This window comes from Chamaea fasciata, unplaced genomic scaffold, assembly GCF_029207755.1.
Source record: "Chamaea fasciata isolate MVZ Bird 193981 ecotype frontalis unplaced genomic scaffold, bChaFas1.0.hap1 SCAF_10, whole genome shotgun sequence".
NCBI lineage: Eukaryota > Metazoa > Chordata > Aves > Passeriformes > Sylviidae > Chamaea > Chamaea fasciata.
The window spans coordinates 4847124-4866687 of NW_027094095.1; the positions used below are offsets into that span (position 1 = coordinate 4847124).

The 19564-nt window shown below is 42.3% G+C and overlaps 1 protein-coding gene across 2 annotated transcripts in view; it reads right to left on the minus strand.

Moving 5' to 3' along the window:
• Positions 1–18382, minus strand: part of CEP350 (centrosomal protein 350) — a 67436-nt gene extending 49054 nt beyond the window's left edge. Inside the window, exons 1-7 of one of the 2 annotated variants that reach the window (XM_066192138.1) lie at positions 18253–18382; positions 7567–7652; positions 5896–5939; positions 4866–4980; positions 4105–4237; positions 2516–3132; positions 1876–1986 (exon numbers count right to left, since the gene is read on the minus strand). In XM_066192138.1, coding sequence (XP_066048235.1) covers positions 1876–1986; positions 2516–3132; positions 4105–4237; positions 4866–4980; positions 5896–5939; positions 7567–7639 — 1093 coding nt within the window. In that variant the 5' untranslated portion in view covers positions 7640–7652; positions 18253–18382. Of the gene's footprint in view, positions 1–1875; positions 1987–2515; positions 3133–4104; positions 4238–4865; positions 4981–5895; positions 5940–7566; positions 7653–7733; positions 7856–18252 lie in introns of those variants that run through there. The other variant, XM_066192139.1, reaches the window with a different exon arrangement.
• Between the last annotated feature and the right edge of the window lie 1182 nt (positions 18383–19564).

Here is a 19564-nt window from a genome sequence, read left to right on the forward strand (position 1 = left end):
ATTGACAGCCCCTAATTTCATGTGAATCCACTCTCTGATGTATATCCATAGGAAGGATCAGAGGCAGAAGAGGAGGTTATATTACAAAGATGTAGGAATGGAATTTTAGGAGTCTTTCTTACCCTTAGCACCATTTCCTTACAAATCTTCTAGCAGCCTTTAAGGCTGACAACAAGAGCAGGTAAGACAATCAATGCACTGAGCACTAGAGGCCTCAATGACTGCATTTGCAGAAAGTTAACTTCCTCCTCACCTCTTTTAGCAACAAACAGCCCTTTCCTGACTCCAGGGGAGTACAGGCTGCTTCCCACCATGCTCCCATTACCGCAACTTTGTTGTAGTATGGCAAATTCTGAACATCTTTGAGACAAAGTTACTGGAAGCTTGGGGTCCATACAATATCCTCTAGCCCAACTGCTATACAAAGATGAAGACATCCTGTATGGTCTTTATGTTTTTTATTATACATAAAAATCTTTTTGTTGTAAAGAACAGTGCTGCTGTAGATATCAGAGATGTAACAGATTATTTCAGCACTAGAGAGCAAAGAGCAGTTCTGCTACAACTGACTGTGCACACTCAAAACACCACATGCTGTAAATTTAATACAGAAGTAACACATGCATAGATAATCTGACAACCTAAAAATACATTTACAGTATATATTATGTGCAGCACCAGTGTTTGTTTACTAGCAGTCAGCTATTCAGCATAATCTTTTCAGCTCAGAAAGGAGACACATTCCACAACAGCTGTTCTACACATGGCATCAGGACAGGAGTGTGGATCAACACACACACACACAGCTCCTTCCTTTTCTAGGCACTGGACACATGATCCAAATGCCTTTTAATTAGATCTCTTCAACGAATCTTTTTTAAAAAAAATTTAATTTCTATAAGAAGCTTGTTATGCTAGCCAAAACTAAAAAAAATAAATGCTAGTGTGGATTAAAAGTCTGTGGAAATTTGGCATTCATTTCACAGACTGATCTGAAGAGTGCGTTTGCAAAATAACTGTACCAAAAAGGAGCATCTCTTCTTTCTGAACTATTTTTTATAAGTGATTCCATAAAAAGTCCTCAGTAACTTATCAAGTTGTACAACGAAAAAAGACAAATCGGTTCATTACTACATAGATACCTACAGATTTTAATCTCAATGCATTCTCCGTCAGTCTTAAGTGTTTTGAGCAAAGAGAAAAGTTATTCTTAATAAGTAAGGTCTTACGCTGCAAAACTAGGGGTTCTCTGGGCATTTTATTTTCCATTCCCTTCCATTTTATTCACCTAATCTCTTCCCCCTCCTCCAACCCAGTCAGTCAGAGGCAATTCAAACTTACAGCACTCCACTGTAATCAGCTTAGCAAATAAAAAAGCACACGAGGGCATCCTACTCCAGCTCACCCAGAGAAAAGAGCTGCCAATGGTACTGCAGTTTTCCAGAGTGAAAGATGAATAAAGATTGTGTCTTGAAGCAGAACATTTGGAAACAGAAACCAAAAGTGGGTTTGGTCCTTTCAACCTGGAAATTGTACTCATTCATGCAAACACATATTAAAAAGCCACAAAATTAAACAGAAGTTATTCTAACGGAGACTTTTCTATTTTCCTGTTTTCAAAGAAATGTCAATACTTGATTCTTTTCAGTACTGTTTTTCTGTTAAAAGTATTTGAATGAGAGAATGGGGAGAAGGACTTCTATTGCTGTTGGTTTAGTGTTCAGTAAGTTACTCCTCCTGTGGAGAGACATACAGTATATTTAACACTCATTGCTTCAATTTTTTGTTTCCATGACTTTGTAGACTTGTACAAAATATATTTCTCTGCCTCTTGGAGAAGGTTGTGTGGCTTAATGAATTCTACTTGAGGCTCACCTTTTAACTGGAGTGCAATATTCCTGTAAAGCTCCCGACTGATACGAAACTCGCCCCCATGCCAGATCTTTCCATCTGGAGCGCGAATCCTTGTTTCAGCAGGATTGAAACCTGAAAGTAAACGATTGAAGGGTTTAAAACAACTCCATAAAATGTAAATACAGCCTTGTCAGGGTGGAAGGGATGGGAAACTGCTAAGCAAAAAAAGGAACTACGTGCATTTCTAATGCTAAATTAGAAGAAAGCTATATAGCAGTCTGCCACTTGTTAGCAGTTGAAAAACAGCAGACTGGGTGAGGAAAAGATTATTAAAAATGTGAATATTTTTCAATCACTACAATGTTACTAAGCTCTGAGACCATAAAAAAAGTTATTGCAATCAACGCAAACACCAATACAGCGAGCTTCTTTTTATAGTAATTCTAAGAAGAGAGAGGAAAAATTTCCAAGGAGTTCACACTTCTGTAAATTAGCAAGAATTTCTTTTTACTTGTGATCTGTGATCAGACCATGTTATTCACCCCCATATTGCCCAAAGAGAGCTATGAGCCAGGTCCATGCTTTGAAATGTTTCTCAGTGGCTTGAGCTCTGCTCCCTCACCCTATACAGCCAGTAGGGAGGGGATCTGCACCTCCATACCTCTGTATGATGGAGCAGCAGGCACAGCTGTCACCTTCCTGACCTTGGGAGTCACCGTGTTCTCCACGTTAGTGACCACGACAGGTTGTTCAGCATATCCCAAGTGCTTTCCTCTGCCACTGAGCTCCTCAGAATGCTCCCACTGCTTTCGGATCCTCTCCTTCAGCTTCTCCAACTTGGCATCGTGCTGCCGCTGTTTCAGGATCTCCAGCCTATGAGCACTGCAAATACTCGTGGCAGAAGGGGAAGACACTTTCAGTTCACTGTCCTGGGACATGTTACTCTGAGAAGCTCTAGGGCTACTCTCATCTCCCCTGGAGCCACTGGTTTTTTCTTCTTCCAGTCTTGGAGGTGCTGCAAGCCTAAGAAAGGCCTCGTTGCTCTGCAAGGCCTCGATGGTTGGCCGGTCATTCAGGTACCTCACGACGGTCTCGTCTGCAGCAGAAGGGAGGGGGCTGTCAAAGCCTCTGCTGTGCCGATCTCGCTCGTCCCGCTCGTGTGCCAGACAGGCTGGGAGCTCACTCTTCCCTTCTGCTTCACTCAGCTCCAAACCAGACAGCAGTTGCTTGGCCTCAAGCTGGCTAGAACTGTGATAAGACAGAGAACTATATATATCCCTGATGTAACAGAAGGGGAAAAAAATTCACCGTCAGAAACGCAAATGTAGGACCCTCAAACTCAGCAATCAGCACATTCATCAACTAAATTAATGACTTCCTCTACCTTGGCTCCACCTTAAAGGCAAGTTCTTTTAAAGTCTGACCACCTCACATTTAATAGTGCAAGTCTGACAAAACAGAAAGAGACTTCTGTTCAAAATTTCGTTTGTTGCACTCTCTGTCTGAAAAGAGTTATATATAACGTTGAAGACTAGAAAATCAGCAAGAAGTAACGTCACCCTTCAATTTAAAAGGGAAAAGCCTTAAATAACAAGTGTAGAACTTAAGAGAAGCATAATTAGTACATGAGCTACTCAATTAACAAAACTGACCCTGATCATTCTCACATGCATCAAGGAGGACCACCACACAGCTGACTGAAGTGGTGGAAGAAGGGACCAAAACTTAGATGTCAGGATAATAATCATGTTCTATGGCCTGTTCTGTGCCACTTTTGCTTCATGAGAAGCTGTTCTTGTATGAGTTTCTCACACTCACAAAAATAGAATGTATCTTTAGTACCAGCTGTAGTACTACTAGTAGTACTCTTGCTCCACACAGTCTTGGTAACACATTTAGGAACATATGCCAGAGAACTAATGAAACAAAGCTGGAAAAGCATAAGGAAATAGTCTTTTTGTTTCTTATTACTGAAGCTAAATACCAATCAAACCCACCAGGTCACGAATGCCATAGCCATACCACTTGATGACCTGTCTCCATCTCAAAACAGTTGACTTTCAACTCACATTCACTGAATAAAAAATAAATTTGTAATATTTACTAAAAAGTCCAATACCATATGCTGTCAAGTGGGTAGGTGATGGGAGGAAGCAAACCAATTTTTGAGGAGTTATCAAAAACACCACTATTAGCTTCAATCTAACCTTAGCATGTTTTCCCTCAATAGTCAGCTATCCCAGCACTAACCTGTACGAAGCCAAAGGTTCACGGAATTCCACCCGACTGCATTTTTTCACGTTGCTTTCCAGAGTGGTTGCTCGAAGAGGGCTGCGTGAGGACTTCTCCTTGCTGGATTTATTTCGGCTGCAGGACCGGGAACCTGAAGCAGAAAACAAAGAATCCTCTATGTATCTACCTCTCCAGAAAGAGAAAGCTCCTGGAGCTGAATAACTGACATAGTTTTACTTGGGTTTGAGCAGCCCTCTCTCTCTTTCAACAAGCTGATTTAACAACTAGGGGCAAGGCAGTAAGTGCTCGAAACAATGATCATGCTTAAAGAGAGATGATAATAATAATGCTTAAAGATTAATTATAAGTAATTAAAACTGTGACGTTGGCTGTGTTGCCACTAGAGGTCGATCTGTCTGTTCCTCAGCAGCACACTACCAGAATGCTCCTAGTATATAAAATAAGGGCTTATTTCTTATAAGCAAATGCTCTCCTTCAGTCAGAAGCACCAGATTCAGCAAACTTCTTATCAGAATGGGATAAGCACTGCTCACTCACAGCATGGGGCAAGTCCTGTCACCCTCTCTACCCAAGTGACTGGGATAGAACACTCTCCTTCCTAAGCTCAGTGAAGGAAACAACAGTCTCTCCTGGGCAATTAGGGTTTCAGGAATAAAGACCACAGGCAGGAGACAAGCTGGGGGCAGGGAGAACGCAAGCTTTCCCAGAATGCTGCAGCTTTATGTTGCCTTACAAGCTCTCTCCTCAATAATACATACCCTTCCTGCTGCTCTTCCTGCTGGCACTAGCAGAGGGTTTCTTGGCATCCATGACTGAATCGAACACAGCCGTGCTGCTGGGAGCTATTTCCAACTTGTTCTCTATATGACGTAGCTAGAATTGGAAGAGAATGCAAATTAGAACATTGTTTTCTATTTTTAAGCTACATTTTTATTTCCCTCCCAACATGACAAATTTTTCCTTTTTCATGATGAATCAAACTGCAGGCAAGAACAACTTCACAAGGCTGACATTGCAAAACTGTATGGTTTTATGGCCAGAAACTACCACTAAGTTTTGTTTAATAAGATTATCTAAATTAGGTTTGGTTGCATAGTTTTGTTCCCTTAAGTAGGCTGTTTTGAAAAAAATTAATAATAATGTGCCATTCACAGACCTAATGCTCGGCCGGAATAAATTATTAATTCCATTTGGGAAAAATTCTGTAATAGTCCCTTAAAAATGGAGCATGATATAAATTCCACAAGTAAAACCCCACACTGATGTTCAGCTACTGAGAAAAAAGAGGGACAAGCCTATGGGAAAGAGCTGAACTCTGTGAAAACCTGAACTGCTTGGCCTCACTGAAGCCAGGTTTTAGAAACAACTACATCATCTTAAGCACCTAAGTTAATTCCCACAGAAATACTGCAATCCCAATGCTCAGAATGGAAAATTATTAAATACACTGGTGTTGCCCCAGTTTCTGACTGGTTTGACTAAGCAGGGGAGAGCTATTTTTCCAAGTTTTCAGAAAAATGTGACATCACCACCTTGTTAAATAAAAAGATATTGCTACTCTCCAGACTAAGCTTGCTGTGGCAAAAGCTTCTCCTTGTGTGTAGAAAACTTTTTCCAAGATACAACAATGCTCAGCATTCCCACACTCCAACAGCACTGTGCTATTTACAACTTGTTGAAGAGATAATCGCTGAGTAAAATAATACTTTGTCTAAAGCTTTTGTAGCCACTAACTGACTTGAAAATGAGTAAAAAAACCCCAAAGGAAAAAAAAAAAAAGGTACTTACAGCAGCCTTAGTCTGAGAAAAAGAAGCCCATGCTGCAGTTAGATCTTCCAGGGCAGAAACAAAGAAATTACTTTCACATTAGTACATGAAAAACAATGAAATAAAATGTTGCTTCAAAACAATTTTCACACGCTTGCTAATCAAGTTCTTTTCATAACACAGTTCCAGCCTGTTAATCTCCTCTACGAAAGACTGTTATCAGTCAAGGCTCATCTTAGCAAAGCTATAAAGTATTTAACGTAACATATTATATGAGTTTACTAAGTTAGGCTGAATGCATGATGACACCTGAAATCAAATCCACCACATATAATAGATGTTTTGAAGATAAAATGAAGCTGTTTATCTACCCCAACAGAAATGCTTTATACTTTTCTATTGTACTATAGTTTAACTACCTTTTTTTTCCCCCTTCCATTTTCTTCTTCAGTAAACTAAGCATGAATACATGGTCACTGAAAGACTGCACTCAAAACTCAAGCTCCAAACAGCAGAATTATGAACAGTAATCTTTCTGAACTGTACACCCTACAAACAAAACAGAAATAATGTTTGTGAATAAGCAGGAGGCACTAACCCAAGCCTTTTAATCTAAACAGACAGCACCTACTTTATAAGCAATTGAGCTCAGGAGGATGTAGTAGTGTTTTCCTCTATAAATATTTACTTCCTCAGTTCCCCTCTTCTTTTGTTTCTAATGGTTCTTAAAATCTAATGGTTTATAAAACACAACATCCGTGTGTCAGAACCATGGAGAGTAGTAGTAACAGAGAGTTGAACGAAATAATCTCTTCCTTATAGGAAAAAAAATCTGCCAATTTCATTTCAGGAAAGATGCAACAACACAAAGGAAAAGGGTTAGGGAAGCAGCACAGAAACAACTTTGCTTTGACTTCTGGAGGTGGTGCTTCTTGTCCACAGAACACTACAGCTTCAAAAAGCTGGTAATTATAAAAAAACCTGAACATACCACAGGAAATAATCAGCAACAATATTCTCTTACAGATAAAATAATAATCTTTCTCTACTTTCAAAATAACTTGAGGAGTCCGGTTTTCTCATGCTGGAGATCATATGATTGATCTCGACCCACAGGCTCAGCACGCAACTCAGCTGCTCTGCAAGACAAGACCTTTCTTCCTTTCAGGGAAGATTTTTTCAGGGAAGTACTGTCAATTTTAAATTTTTCTGCTGCCTCCTTTCCTAAATTACTGTCATCATAACAGTAAAAAGCTAAATGATTTCTCCAACTAAGGGAGACCAAAGTGCTGTAAAAGTCATCCTAGTGGAGATGCACTGCTGCAATTGCAGTGTCTTCGCTCTCTGGAACTGAGCAACTGTCACTGAAGCTCTTCCTCACTTCCTTCAAGAGCCAACAGTTCCCAATTTCTGTTTCTGCATTGCTCCTCCTCTACAGCACTTTAAAAAAATCTGTCTCTGTGCCATCTTGGCAACCATATCCCAGGCTGGCAACTGCTAATGCAGATCAGCAAATACTCCAGAGATCAGAGTACAAAACTGCTATCTGCAAAAGGGAAGCCACAGAACACATGCTCTTAGCTCCCAAACTGAGGCAGGAGAATGCTTTCTGGAACAATTCCCCAACATTTCAGACAACTCATGACAAAATATCTCCCAAAAACAAGACAGCAGAACAGAGCAAATCCTTACCTCTGGTAGAATCCTTGCTTTGGTTATGCCTCAGATTTTGTAGAGGCACCTCATTAGACTTGTTGCTCCACATTGTGTCAATTTACCTAAAAAAAAAAATCAGTCATGTAAGAATCAAAGAGGTATAAAGTAAAAGCAAGTGTATCTTAGTCTAAAGAAAACATAACCTTGATCATTATGATGAATGTCCACCTCATCTGATGACTTCAAACCTTCATCATGACCAAGGTCAGATAACCAGCACTGAAATCACAGATGTGGTCACAGCTTCCTGCAGAAACCACGTAATTCCATGGATAAAGATGGGTTTGATTTTGTTCTCTGTCATAAAGAAACATTAACGTGATAAAAGGAGGCCCAGAGGTTAACACGATTTAGATCAGAGTAACAAGTATTGCAGCAAGTCTGAAGAAGTTAACACAGCACACACGGGCCTAACAGAGGCAGCACCACATGGTTTGAACCTATGAATGCTTGGGGAAAATACCCACAGTGGCAGAATGAATGTGTCACTGATCTCCAGGAAAGGAAAAGGCACAGCAGAACTGCATGGCAGGACACTACAGCCAGGAAAAAAAGACAAGGCTGGTGCCACTGTTGTTGTCCTGTGAACTTCAAAGGTAAGACTCACAGTGAATCGAGAATTAAAGGGTGAACTCCCAGCCACTATCACCAAAGCAGTTTTTATAAAGGAGGAAAGGAAAAAAACCAACCAAACAACAAAAAGAGGACCCAGCACATGCTTTCTGAGCTGTCTTCAGAACACACTGACAACACTTCTGCTTTGGAAAGAAAAAATCAGGTGACCACAGAATTCCAACAGGAAGTTCTAGACCTCTGAAAGAGTCATAAAACCACATTTTCCTGTCTCTTCTTTCATGAGCTCCCGGATGTAAATTTTCCTTATTTTTTTAATTACTGAAAATTTATTTTGCTCTCACTTCCCTCAACTGTGTGCCACATAAAAAAGGAATTAAATATAAAGATCAATCTTCTGGTAAAAGCAGACCAAAACTAACACTAGGCACTACTTGCTGAAACAGATTCTTGCCCATGTATTTTGTGACAAGGATTTTCATCATATATGGTTTTAAGGATACTCACAGTGACCAGCAGTAAAGTCTGGTCTCAGATTCAGTCATATATCCCGTATTTATAGCAGTAAATTATCCCAAAAAACTGCTCTGATGCCCCAGGAGAAGCTATCAATAAGAGCAAAGGTCTTCAAAGGACTTTTAGTTGTGACTTTCTTTGATGAGTCCAAGTAAGTGTTTGAAAGAGTGAGGAAAAGGCATGTAAGCTTATATATGTAGGTACAGAAACACAGTCCACAATAATGCAGAAATTCTAGAAAGGAAGGGTGGGTGTGTTAGTTTTTAAGTAACCAATAGTTATGGGCATCAAGCCAAGTGTAGTTAGAAAATTCTGCTTCTAGGACAGGTGGTGAAGAGCTCATACATGCAGAACAGCACTTTGTGCCTCACATCATTCATGCTGTAAATCACAGCACTGCCCTGCTCTGGAAATCATCCAGCTGATCCTCTCCATCACTGGAGAAAGGAGCTGTTGGGCTAGAAATGTAGAAAACAAGTATTAATAAAAATGAGGGAATTTTCCATAAAGAATTGACTTTGAGAGCTGCTGAAAATACCGTATCATACCAGTATCAGTTTCTTGCCCAAACACATATCTAACAAAACCTACTCAATATGTAAATTTAGCATATGGTAACTTCTAGACAAGCAACCATCTATTAAAGGATTAAGTATCCATCTTTATGTAATTGCTTGGGATTTATTCTTATCATTAGAATTATAAGTATAGATAAGAAAACTTCATCAGGGAGTATAATTGTTCTTTGTTATTTTACACGCACAAATCTCTATGTTTAGTTTATTTTAGGATGCCCTGCAAATGTAGACTTGTAATTCTACACATACACACTCTATGTATTCCTTAAATCTACATGAAAAGTACCAGATTCAACAACCCCAAATTGCTTGGTAATAGCTTTCATCCTGACACTAAAACCTGCCAGTGTGAGTTGAACAGAACTCATTCAGACAGTGAAACACTTCAGAGAACGGCTGATACAGCGCACTCGATACACAGTGATCAGCACAGGTGTGTGAGTAACAGACACTGAATTATTCCCACAGCTGTGTGCTGATGATCACCAGTGGTCAATAATTCCACCTCAACTCCTTCAAAAGTCTCTAATGCTCCTCAATAAAAGGCCATTCCACCTCTCCTCCAAGCTGGGAAGAAATCAGAAAGCATCTTGCTGTTCTTATCCTAATGCACACCAGCTGCAGGACCAGCTCCAAGTGCAAAGTTCTTCCCTGGCTTCTTCAGAGCAGCCCCTGAGATTCCCTGAACAGTTCTGCTTAACTCAGGTTGCTGCTGACTGAAAGAACAGACACGTCAGAACCGAGAACTCTGGAGCTGTCTACAGTTTCAGGAAGGCAACACTGCAGTAGTTTTTGGTCCTGATGTAATCATAACTCTGAGGGTTTGGGGTTTAGGTGTCCCTCTCCCAGTCTTTTGGAAGGATGGGAGAAATTTATGAGCTTTTCAAAACCTACATACAAATAAATTATGTTGACTCCCATAAACTGTTGAATTCCTACATATTGTTAAAATAACTTCAGTCGAATGCTACAGCTTACATGGATAAGCAGCACTCTATTAAAAAAACCACAATTGTACAATTCAATACCCTGCCTCTGCAAAAAGTTCAACCAGACAGAGAAGACTCTTTATTGTTACCAAAACTACAGAGAGGGGTGGGGAATAAAAAAGAAATAAATCCAGCCACAGTTACCATGCCTGTTTATAGGACATGCATGAAGGGTAATAGACCAGTTAAACACTAAAATACATTGAAATGAATATTTATCAGAGAATAATACTAAACAAAAAATTGCATGAAGGAAACTGAAATTATTTAAAATTACATTTTCCATCAATACAAAAGTTGTGTCAAAGCCCCATGAATAACTTAAGACAAAATACATAAAAACTACATTCTGAAATTATTGCTTCAAAGAGATCTTGTTCTGCTAAACTAAATGATCCATCTCTATTTAATACTGACCTTAAACAAAGAGACAGAGCTCTAAAGATGAAATGCCAAAGACCTTCTGAGGAGACAGCACTGATGGCAAAAGGTTATCTGCAGGCTGGAAAAGGCTTTGAGAATCTTAAGATAGTTGGAAAAAAGGTGGAAGACTGCAGAATCAACAGAACTGATCTGATGGTTACAGGATTGCTCACTGGGAGACACAGACATCCTACACAGGTCCATTCAAAGCTGGTTTGCCAAGCCCGCCCCCCCCCTTGGGTGAGTGATTAAGATACAAACACCATTGTGTCGTGACATGTGAATCCCACAGCAAGCGCCCATCTCATCCTTTACTCACATATCCAAAAAAAAAAAAAAAAAAAGAAAGAAAAAAAAAAGCACACAAAAGAAGGCACAGCAGAACTGCTTCAGATGAGGACCTGAGAGGAAACACAAAAGGAAACAATACACTCCAAACTACTGGAAGAAACTGGACAAGGGGATGGATACAGGACCTGACAACCACTGTCTTCTACAAACACTACTCCTACAAGAAGACACTGAAGAGAACTGACAGATCAGAAAATGCATGAGAAAGCACCGGAAAGGAGGAAATGGAAACAAAGAGAAAACCACTGCCACATAAAAAAGGCACATGAGAAACCAACACATGAATTACTAAACGCACCGAGGATGGCACCGAAAGGTACAACAGACAGCAAATCAAGAGGACAGCATAGTTAAGAGCACAGCACTTTAGAAAGAGTGGGAGATATGAAAGCAGAATATGCTTAGCAAAGACACACAAAAATGTGAAGAGATTGAAAACAAGACTGGGAAAAAGAGAAAGAAAAACGGTGAGAGAAGCAGGATATAAAAAGGAAGAGAATGAGAGAGGTAGGAAGGTGAAAGAAATGTAATGAACTTTTGAGGAACTGGCATAGAGAGCAGCAAAAGGGAAGAAACGTGTGTATTGGTTCAACTGTGAAGTTTTTTTCAAATATCCTTGGTAAGGTTTTTTGCTTAGTAGCACAGACATGGTAAGAAAAGAGGAAACTCAGAAGTCATGGCACTGGAAGAAGGAAACAGGAGAGGAAGCTGAATTGTGCAGATTCAGAGAAAGAAGACAATGTGAACAAGAGATCACCCACTGCTATTTTCACTAACAATTAGTGGTTATGGGAAAAAAAAAAAGCCCAGTATGCACAGGGAACAGTATTCCTCAAGACTCTGTTTCTTATAGAAACACAAGGGATACTAATACCACAAAAAAAAAGACAGAGGTTTGCTGAGAGTATGGAATGAAACAAGTCATTAACATTGACTTCTACGGGATATTCCCAAATGTTTTATCCATGTAGCGGCAGATTTTGCTACAAACTGGGTACACAGTGCACAAGGACAAGATTTCATGCAGTTTAAGTAAAAAAAACGCACCAGTGCCAGTGAAAGGAGCCATCTTTTCCTTTCTTTATGCCTGGATCTTTCTTGCCTTGCTCAGGCAGAAAAGTCAATGGGCTTATGTTGTAAAGCCAAGTGAATTGGGAGTCTGGGACAGGCTAGAAGAATTTTGCCTGATTTTGCTTTATTAGTTTTATCTATGTCATCCTATCAGCAACACAGAAGCAGAAGGGATGGAAACACCAGTGAACAGTGGGATCAGCCTCAGTCCTGGACTGGCTGTTGCTCCCCAGGAGCAAATGTGAGAAGCTGCTCCTGCCTTTGCCTTGAGGAGAACAGCGGGACTGGGGAAAACAAGAACCATTCACCACCTTCTTACCAGTGGAGATCCCACTGGAGCTCACGGGCAGCCTGCCCCAGGGTGCCCCACTGCACCCACACCTCACACACTGCACACTTGTCTGGGCAGGAAATGGACACAGACACAAATCATCCGTTTTCAGGACGGGTTTTCCTGTTTGCAGAAACATTTTAAGTTTCCATGTGTAAATACAAAGGTGACTTTTGAATCTCCAAAGACCCTCTGGAGCTCCTGTCTGTGCAGCTAAAGCTCTGCATTGCTGGCAGGAACAGACACAGGTGGACAGGCACAGGCAGACCCAGTCGAGCAAAACGACTGGTTTTGCTGAGCCAGTTCCCTGAAAGTGATGGAAATTATATTTAAAGATGCCAGAAACCCTTTGCATGTCCTCTCAAATACCACAAAATACAATTTATTATGATGTGCTTGAGTCTGGAATAAAAATAACGTTAATCTACTCGTTTTTCCGGAATCCAAGTTCTTACCATACTGCATTATCCCATTTCAACGAGAGTTAAAAATATCCATAATACATTGTTCTAAGACTTGTTTTGGTTATCTATATGGGCTTTTAAATTTTCTTTTTTTTTTTTTTTACAAGAGTGACATGTTCTTTCTTTGGCCAGAGAATATTTTGCGGAAACTTTGCCTTTCAACACTGTCAGAGGCAGGCAATGTACTGACCTTCCTCAGGACTGAGGACAAACTCCAGCACAACAAACAAATGCATGACGTGTCTGTCCAAAAAGCTCCACATCTCCAGAATCTACAGCTGACACTGCAGAATGAGGCAGGTCCTCCCTCCACCTTCTTCTAGTGCTCATTTATACAATGAGCCTTCAAATGAAATGTAAAGGAAGTGAACACCAGCAATGCCCAAGGAGCTCATGAATGTTGGCTGCTCTGAGTGATCTAATTTTAGATAATATTCAATATTTTGTTTTGCACTATAGGCAGTATATACACCAGAACAATTCACATTCCAATAACCATTACTTTGCAAAATAATTAAAACAAACAAAAAAAGCTTCATAAGTAAAGGAAATTAAATAAAAATTTGATCTGTCTTAAGCTAGATAACAAAACAACTTCAGGGATACTAAGGCAGTACAAAGAAAGAGCAATCAAGATACACCACACACTTGCAGATAGAAGAGCATTTAAAAATTTCGAAGCATGTGTCACTACCTCTAGCTGTTAACCAGGAAGATAAATGACATAAACACACATCCATCAAATGTCAAAAAACCCAGCAGAAAATACAAATATGTTTCCTGAGTTCTATGATTAAAACACTGGCAGCAATCAGCTACTAAATTTGCATCCAAACTATGGTGAAGATTTCTCTATAAATGAAACGTTTCTGAATCTGATTCTTTGCAACTGAATGCTGAGAATGGACACGTACCACATCCTCTTGCTATGAAAAGACATGGCAACTTGCAAAAGTGTCTCTGCTTCATCACAAGTGATGGAGGAGTGATAAAAAAATAAAACTGGCCCCAAAAAGGGACCAGTGGTTCTACTGAAAGTGAAATGCACTGAATGTCTTCCTCTGCTGCATCACGTGCCAGGAGGTACTCTGAGGAAAGCTATTGAAATGAATGTTGTGACAGCCAGTGTAACTTGATTCATTGTTCGTGAAGAAATCAGAGTACAAAGGCAGAGAATGCATCCATTTATTAAGGAGATGCACACAAGGGTTTGCCTATCCATTCACAAGTTCTGTATTTTCTTTGACTTCAAAGCTCTTAGCATTTATGACAGAGAAGAAAATACCCCAGTTTCTAGAACCAATAAAGTACTCCTGCATTTTCTTTCCTCGGCCTTCAAAACAAGAGTTTGTTCACTTGTTCCACCTCCAGTTACCAGAAACTGCACATTAGAAGATTTCAATCCTTGCAGCCCATAATAAATCCATTGAGCAGAATATGCTCAAAATCTTGAGGTCCTGTCTCATCTCACAAGGAACACTCCACTGTGAGGGAGTCTTCTTAGAACTCACAGGTACAAGTACAAGAACCAGAGCTGTCAGTTTGGAGAGAGACAGCAGCTTTCAACCTCTCAACACCACCACGGACACAGGAGTAGAGAAGCAACTTCATCTGCAGCTCTGTCACCTGCAGAATGACTGCTATTTCCTCTCCAAGAAGAATAAAGTGCATGAAAATTTCAGGGAAAATGTTCCAAATGCCACATTCCCACCTTTGATGCCTCTGCTCAGAACTGCATTCAGAAGGAGCACCTAAGAAGTGTCTCAATAACATCACAAGATGTCAAAAAACCCCAAACACAAAACCCTCATGACAAGCTGAACAGTGACCACCAGGTCTGTTTCTGATCTGGCATTACAAAGGCAGATACCAGGACTCTGCTAAAAGATTTCTTCTTGATCTGGCTAAATGTAGCAATAAGGTATTTTCTTTTATTTAAATAACACCATCCCTTTAAAAGTTCTTCTGTTTCAGTATAAGAACTGCAGCTGGTGCATTGCCATGGATGTGAATTAGTGAGAAGTTCTGCCATCCGTGAGAAGTGGTCTGAGGAAGCTAAACCAGCCAGAATTTCTGTTAGCATTCACTAAGTTTCAATTGACCTGGTATAATTGATTAGTTCATTTATTTGCTCTATTCTTTCTCTAGCATATTGACAAAGGTTTCAGACTTAGGCATACAAGTAATTTTATTCTCAATGGAGCAGTCCATTAAAGCCTATTACATCATTAGCACAATGATACACATCTATCTTCCAAGCACTTACATCTATGGATAAATGTTACACTTCTGTTCTAATCCAGCCACATGCCTGATATATTGACTGCACTGGGAAAGTTTTCTTTCTGCACTCAACTCCCCAAGTCCTTCTGTTGTCATTACTGCAGCACTACACCTGATCTCATATTAACACTCATATTGATTTCAATCACATGAATTAGTTTAAGGACATCAATAGCAGAGTTAAACAGCTCTCCTGTCCTGATAAAAAGGTGGCTTGGCTCTCTGACGTAAATTTTCAAGGTGGAGTTGAGCAGATTTAGCAGCTCCACAGTGATGAAGGAATCCAAATATTCCTTGCTACCTCCTCTAGCAATCGTGTCAGTCTGTCAAAGATGCAGCGCTCACCTGATGGCACCACAAGCCAGTTCAACTCACTAACCTGGTGGAAAATTAATAATATTTCTTTTATGGTGACTTTTCTTTCAGTTTATCGGGCTGCTGCCAGGACAGTCAAAGCAGGAGGGAAGAAGCAGCAGCAGCACATCACACCATTCATGTTTTGTTGTACAGCTTCACTCCCCTCCCAGGGATGGCAATACAGAACAGACCGAGGGCTGTGTGCACTGACACTTCTGATTTCAGACCTAACTGCCAACACATTAATGGACTGCAGCCTCCACTGAGCACTCTGAAGTCCACATTAAGGACTTTATCCACGAGTCTGCTTGATACAAGGAAACTTTCATAGCAGAAAGCAGCTGTATGTCTGGTAGAGGGGTGAAAGAAGCAAAGTTCAGTACATCCAAGTCAACAAAACCTTCAGTACAGATGTAGCAACTCCAAGATTAGATTCTTATCCATTTAAGGGATGCTTTTGCTATGGTGACACAAACTGCCAATAAAGGAATTTCAAGACATAAAAGACATGATCCACATTGGGACTGGTTTATCAGTACAGCGTTCAAACCTGAGCTGTGCACCAAGGCTTAGTAAAACAAACCCACACAAACAAGATGCTCTGTAATGCTAAAATCACTTTCTTTCAGTCACCACCACACTCAGCCTAGGCAGCCTACAAGATGATCCATGCCCATCAGCAACACAGAATCCTAGAATGGTTTGTGTTGGAAGGGACTTTAAAGATTATTTAGTCCCCGCTCCCAGCCACGGACACTTTCCACTATCCCAGGTTGCTCCAAGCCCCATCCAATCTAGACTTGAACACTTCCAGGGGCTGGGCAGTCCCAGCTCTGGGCAGCCTGTGCCAGGGCCTCACACCCTCACACGGGAGAACTTCTTCCCAATGCCTAAGCTAAACCCAGTCTCTCAGTTTGAAGCCATTCCCTCTTGTCCTACCTCTATAGCTCCCAACGAGGAGTCCCTCTCTGGTTTCCCTGTAGGTCCCATCAGATGCTGAACACGCTCTGAGGTCTCCATGCAATCTTCTCCGAACAGCCCCAATGCTCTCAGCCTGTCCTCACAGGAGAGGAGCTCCACTTCTCTCACCAGTTTTGAGGCCTCCTCTGGACTTGCTCCAACAGCTCCACATCCCTTCTATGCTGGGGACCCCAGAGCTGTACACAGCACCCCAGGTGAGGTCTCATGAGAGGGGACCAGAGGGGCACAGTCACCTCCCTCAAGATGACGCCCACACTCCTTTGGATGCATGTAATTTCCACAGTGCCCTGGCCCCTGGCAGAAATGTGCCATTACTACATAAATTAAGTTGCTGTGCCTAGTGGGAGCAGGCTACCTTCTGTTTAAAGTAGCGTCACTCAAAGAAACCGAAGCCTTCGACAATTTACAGTGTTCACGTGGCCACACCCTCCGTTGTATTTAATTATCTCAAGCATTACCTAATGAAACTGTTGCAGCAACCAGACCTATAGGGAAGAGACAGCAAAACTTAGCCCGTCCGTGTAGACAGAACGAGAAAACATCGAGAACTTACACGCAAGGCAGCGAATCCCTTACAGCTCCCCAGGTTTGTCCCACAAACACTTCTGCTCACCGTACTTTGAGTTTTCAAATCACTTCAACAGTTGAAGCAGCTTAAGATGACAAACCCCCCCCGGCCCCAGAAACGACCAGTCAAGTGTTAAATTTTCCATTTCAAGACACTGGATTGTTCACCTACACAATGAAGCTATCTGACAGACAAACCTCTACCTGCAGACTTACACAATACGCCAGGAGATGCTCGGCTGCTGAGCTACAGCTTATAGCCAGAGACAGAAACAATGAGAGAATCAGAAGATCGTCAAGGTTGGAAGAGACCTTTAAGACCACCAAGTGCACTCATTCACCGACTACATCCCTTAAACCACACCGCCAGATGCAGACACATCTTAAACACCTCTGGGAGCGGTGACTGCACCACCTCCCTGGGCAACCCACTCCAGCGCCTGACCGCCCTAACTATTCCACAGAAACGACACCGACAGCAGGCAATATACCGCACAAAACTGCATCCACAGGAAAAAAAAAAAAAAAAAAAAAAAAAAAAACCAAAAACCAAACAAACAAAAAAAAAAAAACCCAAAACCAAAACGCAACACAGTCATACTCGCCTAGAAGCCTTCACGCCTCCAACAGGCACGGTGAATGGCACCGACGAAGTCAGAGGACGCTCGGGCAGACGTTCCCGGGGATGTCAGGAGGACTTTGAGCGGGCAGACACTGAGCGATGCCGCAATGCCGGGGCAGGACGCCCTGGCACAGCACAGGCACCAGCAAAGCGCACATTTAAACTTTAAAAGCGCCGTCCCGGTGCTCGGGGCGGCTCCGAGGGCAGCGGGGCCACGCCGGGTTCTGTTTCTGTTTCTCCACAGAAACACCCCGGGGTCGGCGGTTCCCCCCACGACGCGAAAAGACAACAGCGACACGGAGCACCCCAACCCTCTCCCTTCATCCGCCACCCCCCGGTACGACAAGCAGCGGAAAACAAATTAAAACTAGAAAGAGACTTAACGGGTGAAGCGGAGACGCCGGAGCCGGGCAGAGCGGCCGAGCCAAGTGACAGCCGGCAGCTCCCCGGGCCGGGCCCGCCCCGGCCCCACCTCGCCCGACGCCCCGGCGGGGCGGCACCGCCGGCCGAGCGCGGCCTGGGGCGGCGGCGCGGGCCGCTCCCGCCGCCTCCTCACCTGTGGGACGCCCGCTGCGGCGGCGGCAGGTCGCGGCACATCCCGCGGAAGGCGGGCGGACGGAGCGCGGCTCGAGCCCGGCGCGCGGCCCCTCAGCGGGCCCTCAGCGCCGCCATTACCGGCCCGCAACTGACACGGAGAAGCGGCGGCGGCGGCGCACCGGAAAGTCTCGCGAGAACCGGCCCCGCCGCCGACCTTCCCAGCATGGCGCCGTCCCGCCGGGCCCCCTCGGCGCCGGCCGCCATCTTGGGTGCGGCGCAGCTGCCCTGCCCTCCCTGATCCTCGGCGGAGCCTCGCTTTCCAGTATTTCCCTCGAAGCTTTTCTTTTTCCCCTCACAGTTCTACAGGCTCGACCTGCCGGGTCAGTCCCCTTTGCGTTTTATATGCAGAGCCCTGGGTGTTGGTGCAAGGCCAGGTCTTGGCAATGCTAATTAAACCCAGCGCTGATGTTGGCATTCCTGAAGCGGCTCCAGCCGAAACTAGGGCACCGCTTTTTAGTCATTTGTGTTCATAGCTAAGTCATCTTTAGAAAAAGAATTTGTTTTGTTTTGTTTTGTTTTGCCAGTGAAAGCGTCCCCAATTACACTCTCCCAAATTTAAATTTAAATAAACATTTGCAGAACTTCAGAGACATGACTGGGTACCGCGGGCTTCATTTCACTTTTAACGCTCATTATAGACACGGAAGAATTTGTTAGTATACTGACTTCTAATGCATGGATTCCACCCCGAAGATGCATTAAAACCACCCACGCTTCAAAAATAGGTCTAAGATATTATCCAGCTATAGCAAAATTATTTCCACTGAAGAAGGCAAGTTATTAGAATAGGAAAAAAAGAATATCTCCCTGCAGTTATTTTGGGAATGTTCCCTTCAGGGCCTGTCTACAACTTCCCCAGTCTGGTTTTCAGTCATTAGTGTGATTGTTTGGTGCCAGATTTCTTGGGGGAGCACGGGGGTGGAGAGTTATCTACCCCAAACACTAAAGGATCACAGTAACTACTGGAGCTATTAATTTCAGCGTTTTCTTTTCTTTCTTGTTTTGTTTTTTACTTCACTGAAAAGGTTTGACCTATTTTTACATAGCCTCTCCTCTAGTAAATGGTCAACATTTTGCATGTAAGTTATTCCAGCATGGGAACATCATAGGGAAAACAGCCTAAATACTGAGAGATTACAGCTATGGAGTTTAGGCAATGCAGAATTTAATCACATCACAATTATAGGATACTCATTTAGCCTTAATTTGGGTCTTTTACATATACAATCTAATTAGAGGGTACATTTTCCTGCATAAGCACACCTCCTTTG